This window comes from Taudactylus pleione, unplaced genomic scaffold (genome assembly GCF_031769625.1).
Source record: "Taudactylus pleione unplaced genomic scaffold, aTauple2 ptg000016l, whole genome shotgun sequence".
Lineage (NCBI taxonomy): Eukaryota > Metazoa > Chordata > Amphibia > Anura > Myobatrachidae > Taudactylus > Taudactylus pleione.
This window is the reverse complement of record NW_028284418.1, coordinates 22796076-22803486: the sequence shown is the minus strand read 5'-3', so window position 1 is coordinate 22803486 and position 7411 is coordinate 22796076. Positions and strand designations below refer to the sequence as shown.

The 7411-nt window shown below is 42.4% G+C and overlaps 1 protein-coding gene across 1 annotated transcript in view; it reads left to right on the top strand.

Moving 5' to 3' along the window:
- The first annotated feature begins 1630 nt into the window (after nt 1–1630).
- The window catches only part of MMD (monocyte to macrophage differentiation associated), a 74110-nt gene continuing 68329 nt past the window's right edge, over nt 1631–7411 (top strand). The window contains exon 1 of the mRNA XM_088475114.1: nt 1631–1788. Coding sequence (XP_088331240.1) covers nt 1766–1788 — 23 coding nt within the window. The 5' untranslated portion in view covers nt 1631–1765. The remainder of the gene's footprint in view (nt 1789–7411) is intronic.

The window sequence follows — 7411 nt, the reverse complement described above, 5'->3', positions numbered from 1 at the left end:
TGATTCAGAGCCGAACGCTCTGACCAGAGCGCTCGCTCTGAATCAGTGCCCTCCTACCTGAAAATGGAGCGGCCTCCTGGCCACTCGCATAGCTGTGGGTAACCACCCACAGCATATGCGAGCGGCCAAAAAGATGGTCGCGATGGTCAAGACCATCGCGACCATCGGGCTTGCGACGAGACCCTGCGGTAGGGTCTCGCTGCCGCAAGCCCAGGAGTGATTTTGGCTCTATCAGAGCAAAAATCACTCCCACTGACATCATTACTGATGTCAGTGGGGCCGGCTTCAGACGGTAGGCGTTCCCATGGGAACGCCTCCGCCTGGCAGCCACGCCTCTCGGCACGCCCAGAAAAAGGGGGCGTGCTGTCAATCAACATCGACAGCACGCCCCTTTGGTGCGAGAGCCGGTCGATATCTGGGTCTCGCGCATGCGCACGACGGCGCCCCCTCCGTCGTGCGCATGCGCAGTGGGGCAACATCGACCCACTTGCAAGCTCCCTGCGCTCGCAAGCAGGTCTGAATGACCCCCAGAGTCATATACTGATAGACAATTATACACTGATACACACACTTGAGGCCATACACACTGATACATAAACTGATTCCAAATACTGATACACACCCAATAATGCACACTGTCACCGATATATATTGATTCCATACATCAATATACACACTGATATACACTGATTCTGTACACAGATATACACTGATTCTATACACACTGATATACACTCATTCCATACACTGAATATACACAGATTCCATACACTAATACACAACACACTGATACACACATTGATTCCATACACTGATATACACAGATTCCATACACTGATATACACAGATTCCATACACTAATACACAACAGACTGATACACACATTGATTCCATACACTGATATACACAGATCCCATACACTAATACACAACACAATGATACACTCTGATTCTATACACCGCTATACACACTGATATACACTAATACACACAGATTCCATACACTAATACACAACACAGTGAACACACTGATACACACATTGATTCCATACCCTGATATAACATACACTCATTCCATACACTCACTGATATACAAAACACTGATTCACACACACATTGCATACACAGGTTTCATACACTGATATACACACAATGATGTACACTGACACTGATATATACATTGATTTCAAACACACCGATATATATAGATTCCATACACTGATACACACACACTGTCACTGGTGCATGCACTGATTCCATATAGTGATACACACACTGATCTACTGATGCTACACATTGATATACACACTGATACATACACTGATATACACATTGATAAACATTGTAATAGTTAGTACAGCGCCGCCACCGTGCACATTACACCATCGGGTACGAGACCTGCATGATAAAAGTAAACTGTTATTTTGTTATTTGCATATATTACATTATTAGTGTCTGGTTTGGTCGTTGTGGCAACTTACTAGTTAAACAGGGGACAGGCGTGACTAGAGCTGCTGTCAATCACCCAAGCGGTTTGTGTCTGGTGTGTGCTGCTGTGAATGGCTGACATGAACGTGACGTCACCGTAGGGGCGGTTACGTCTGCGGTGGGCTGAGAGGGGGCGGGGCGAGCAGCAGCCCGGTTACAGAGCACGGTTCTCGGTATCGGTGTCCGGGGCTCTGCCGTCTGGCCATCCGATGAGGGCTCCAACCTCCCGCATCACACTGCCAAGCTCCACGCCGTGGCTCTCCTGAATCGGGTCTGAGATGGTGGCCAAGGACTTCAAACGGTATGAGATGGGGGCAGCCGGCGAAGGGACTCTTCTTTATTGGCAGCATGCTGACTGAATCTCCACTTACTACTACTCCCTATACCATCACCGACTGGTCCCTACCCTGGCATCATACTCCCTACATCTTCATTGACTTCTCCCTACCCTGGCATCATACTCCCTACATCACCACTGACTGCTCCCTACCCTGGCATCATACTCCCTACATAACCACTGACTGCTCCCTACCCTGGCATCATACTCCCTACATCACCACTGACTGCTCCCTACCCTGGCATCATACTCCCTACATCACCACTGACTGCTCCCTACCCTGGCATCATACTACCTACATCACCACTGACTGCTCCCTACCCTGGCATCATACTCCCTACATAACCACTGAACTGACTGCTCCCTACATCACTGACTGCTCCCTACCCTGGCATCATACTCCCTACATCACCACTGACTGTTCCATATATCCTGGCATTATGGTCCATACACCTCCACGAACTGCTCCATATCCTGGCATCATGCTCCCTACATCACAACCGACTGTTCCCTACCCTGGCATCATGCTCCCTATACCACCACTGATTGTCCCTACCCTGGCATCATGCTTCCTACATCACCACTAACTGCTCCCTACTGGCATCATGCTCCCTACCCTGGCATCTTGCTCAATACATCACCGAGTGCTCCCTACCCTGTCATCATGCTCCCTACACTACCACTGACCGCTCCCTACCCTGGCAGAACAGCAGACAGGAGGCTTCCCATTCATTGTCAGGCTGGAGAGTTACAGCACACATTGGCAGACTGGATTCCTCATACATTTATTCCCTTATTGGGAGCTGTGCTTCCTCTTGTAACATGATGGTTATTGGCACACAAGCAGATCTCTTATTTTCTAGTTACAATATATGTATGTACTATCATACATAGTTAGAGCATTACCTGTTACATATATATTATCTGTAGATATACTGGCTCTCTCCTATTAATATGATGACACACTGTTCTTTATTAGTATAATCCCTAGGTAGGCATTGCCATAATGTTTACATCCCATTAGCAGGCTGGTCCTTTTGATGAAACATAGTGTATGCTATTGTTGGATTTTTTTGGGGTGCTCCATAATTCATGCATCCTTTGCTAAAATATGTGTACATAAGCAACTGGTTGACTGGTGCTATATATCCAATTTTCAACTAGAAAATCGGTATCAAATGGGAATTCCGATTCCCACCCTGACATAATGGTTGGCTATCATGTGTCTTCTTATCACTAATACATTGACCCCCCCCCCCCCCCCCCCAAGGGCTTGGCTTCCCGACTCTGAATGTGATCACATTCTTGATTCTGCTAGGTGGGCGAGTCTCCGTAATGACACATTACTTCATTTGTGCTGGGGGACAGTGATGGGCAGGTCTTGGTGAAACCAGCTGGCAGATACTCCTCACAGATTGTAACTGAGTGGCTACTTCATTTAGAGGAAGGGGCTAGTGGAATGATGTTTACCATTGATCGGCTTCTTTATTGGCAGACTAGATCTATCACTGGCAGGTTGAGTAATTGGTGAACTAGCCTCTATTGAGATAAAGCTGTCCCTAAATTATTCCATGTCTTTCAACCTTGAGTGTGTCTTTGTTTGGATTTGACATCTGTAAAGAACTAATCTTCTGAGCATGTTCTCTGTCGGAAGGTAGTGTCATTCATATTAAATGTATTGTTTATATATTATTTTAATTCTGAATTTTGGTGTAGAAACTCATTTTATGCGGTCAATCTAATTCCACGCGAAGGGCCGCGAGTTGAGCCGGCAATGGCACCGCGTCTCGCTCCCTTCGTGGCCCGCTCTGAGCCTGAATTTGCATAATTTTGCTCAGAGCCCTATGACGCTGCAAGCACTTTTATGCGAATTCGGGCTGCCGTCAAGCGCGCACTTTGTCGCGATGACCCGCACCCACGAGAACATCGCATGTAATTGGATTGACCCCTTTAATTGCAATTTCTTTTGGTTGGGTTTTTGGTACATTAAATAATGAAAATTGTTGCCACAGTGATGACTATTGGCTCTAAAGAGAACTTTATGGTGATGTATTAAATTGTAACTGTACTTTAAAGTGTTGTGTGTGTGTATGTATGTGTATATATAAATTATAATGTGCGTGTGTGTTCTGTTTTCAAATGAATGTTGCAAATTACATTAAGGTCCTATATATGCTTAAGTTTTTATTTCATTAACCGGATTCACTCATTTCAATCAATTGGAAAGTGCCAGTTTTCAACTGCCGTAAGAAGCATGCTGTATTAGAAGATGGATAACTGATTATATTGTTGATGTGGAGATGTGAATATGGTTAAAATATATATGCTGTACAGTATTTTTCACCTGCAGTACCCAAAATTAAAACCAAATGAGCAAATAAATGTGAATGAGTATTACCCTGGGGCTGATGCTAATTGGGAATATTGCAGTTTATTTTCCGTAAAAAATGCAAATTTGTATTAAAAGCTTACGAGAACATCCCTATTCGAATCTGGGTGCATCCGACACTTGTGTCTCCTTATGCTTGCAGAGGATGAACAAGTGAGGGAAGAGGCGTGCAAGCACAGTCCAAATACGATTATGGTATGTTCACGTAATTGCACAGAGCAGCAGGTACACCTGTCAGTAGCCATATTAAGGCCCCCATACATCAGCAATTGATTGGAGCAATCGTGCAATTTGCAATCGATTGTGTATAAAAATCTTTCCATTTTTCAATCGATTGTGGCAATTCTGCAATCGATTGAAAAAGGGAAAGATTTTTATACACAATCGGTTGCAAATGGCACGATTGCTGCAATCAATTGCTGAAGTATGGGGGCATTTACTTGTGGGTGCCTGAGTGCAGGTGCTCATACATACAGCTGACAATGACTGTCGCCTGTGCTCCTGATTGTGAATTGTTCTCTGAAAGCTGATTGTGTTCTATCATGTATGATTTGTTGGGCGTATGTTTGCTACTGTCATTCGTACAGGAGAAGGAAGATTATAACCGCTGTATTTTAAATTGGTATTTTCACATTTAAATCAGCCTCATAAACTAAAGTATATTTAGTATAAAGTATACAAATGTTAAACTTTAGCTATGACCTGGTTTGGATGTAAATGTACTGTACATCTGATGTATCCTGCCATAAACATGGTGCGGAGCATATGGGAGTAAATATGCTATTTTTACGTATGTGTTTCACAGATTTTTTTTCTATTTCTTTTTGGCACATATGCTTCACAATTCAGCATTATCCCCCAATTTTTTAGTAAGAGTTTGTCTTGCATTGATACAGAATAGTGATCCTCCTGTGATTTGGAATGATTGCTTACTACTGAACTTATTGACTTATCAAAGTTCACTCGCCATTTAGTTACATTACCTTCCAATGTTTTAGATAAGAAATGTATCTGCTCACAACATACCAGATGACAGAGGGATTGGACAGTAGTACTATCATGATAAAGTACAGCATGGCTTTCTTTTATTAGCAACTGCTGGTTTAATTTTCTAGCCTTAAATATTTTATTGCAGCGATTTAATTTTGTATAACCTCATGCAGAACACCGTGGGGTAGGTGTACTAAGCTTTAAAGAGAGATAATGTACGAATCAAACCGCTCCTAACTGTCATTTTTTCAAACACAGACTGTAAACTGACAGGAGCTGATTGATTGGTACTTTATCGCTCTCCAAGGCTTAGTACATCAACCCTGTAGCTCTTATTCTAATGCAGCACCCACCATCTACTGTTTGTGCTTTGAGGCATTTGAGTAGTTTAGTAGGTGCCTGATCCATCTATAGGCAAACAAACAATATGTTGATGCATTTTAGACATTGCATTTGGACTTGTACCAAGATGTGAAGATCTTCTGTCCTAACTTAAAATTTCTGTGACTGGAGCAGTAGAAGCTGTTTTATGATATTCACATAGTTGCTTAATATATTGCATACTGCATTTTACACCACCTACCTTTATCCCACAGAACCAACTAGTAAAGAAAATAAGTCAACCAATAATTCTTGGTAGATATGAAAAATATCTCCTTACTTGGCCAAGCATGTACCGTATATAGAATAGCCAGCTTCTAGGCATGCTATGGAACAGAGGTGTACATGTTTGCTTATGGGGTCCATACTGTACATTGTTCTTTTTTATTGGTATCCCTCTGTTTGGGGTCACAGGGAGGTGGCACACTGGCACCTGGGGTTCCAGCTGAAAAAATTATGAGCATCACTTTTCTGCAGTAATTCCTGAACATTTTATTACTGGTTCTAGAAATGTGATGAGCTACAATGGAGTGCTGCAGACTTCCCATATCTCTTAAATGCCTACCTTTTCATTCATGGAATGTGAAATGTGAAACAAAGTAACCCTTTCACTGTTTAGTTAATATAGTAATCTGTATTGCAGGCATATTTGTCACAAACTGCAAGTAAATTGCGGTTGTGATGTGAAAAATTTGATTGCAATCTGACATTTGCAAATATTGCATGAATGTATTATAATTCGCATCCCGGACATAGTTTGGCAGAAAGCTATCTCCCTGAGATGTGTCTGCACATGTGCTGGCTACCCCACTGCTGTGCTCCTGCCCTAATTGCCCCTGCACCTTGAGCTGGCTTCTGTGATCAGCCTGTGAGTTTAGAAAGACCACAGACTGATAATAGTTATCTAAGAAAATAATGAAATAAAACTTACCTGCACCCAGGGATTGGTGAGCTCCTTCTGTGACCCCTGGTCAGCTGGTCTGTGTGGTCAGCTGAGATACTGGCCAGGACTTCAGCTACCGCAGATCAGCCTACCGGATTACAGAAGGAGCTCACTGATCCCTGGGTGCAGTTAAGTTTTATTTCATTGTTTTCTATTATAACTATTTGTTTTCTCTGTGATCAGCCTTTGGTCTATTTAGACACAGGTTAATCACAGAATCCGGCTCCAGTCTCTACTCTGCCTGTCAGCATGGGGTATAGAGGCTTCCCTCCAGTTCCCCTACTCCTGGTAGGGGAAACGGAGGGAAGCCTCTATAATGCCATCTGTAGATGACATTATTTTCGTAAGTATCCTTTCAAAAATAATTTGTGTTTAGTAAATCTGAAACTGATCGCTTTTCCCATTACAGCTATGTGAAATGAGATCTGCATACTAAAAATATGTGATTTTGAGGAAATGGAGGAGAATTTTGCGAAATTCTCCTCCAAAAGCCCTTTGACTTATTTAAGTGATGCGAAATTAAAAATATTGCTCTTTAGTATGATCTCAGGATAACTATCAACTTGGGGGAGGTTTATTGTTCAGTGAATTTATATATACAGATGTGCTATATTCTGCAGGAGAAACTTACATTTCCCATATTTCCAGACATAGGGGCTGATATTCAAATTCACAAGGGCTAAATGTGTTCTCTTGAAAAATGCAATTGCATATCTATATGCAAAGTTGCCAAATATGCTTGATCTATCCATCTGGTTTTCATCAGACCTCTTCCAACCAATTTTTGTCTTGATAGCAAAATACACAATCTCTATTAGCTGTTTTTATTTTTAATAAAACTTAAGGTGCATATTTATTAATATTTTTATTTTAGGATCAGCTAT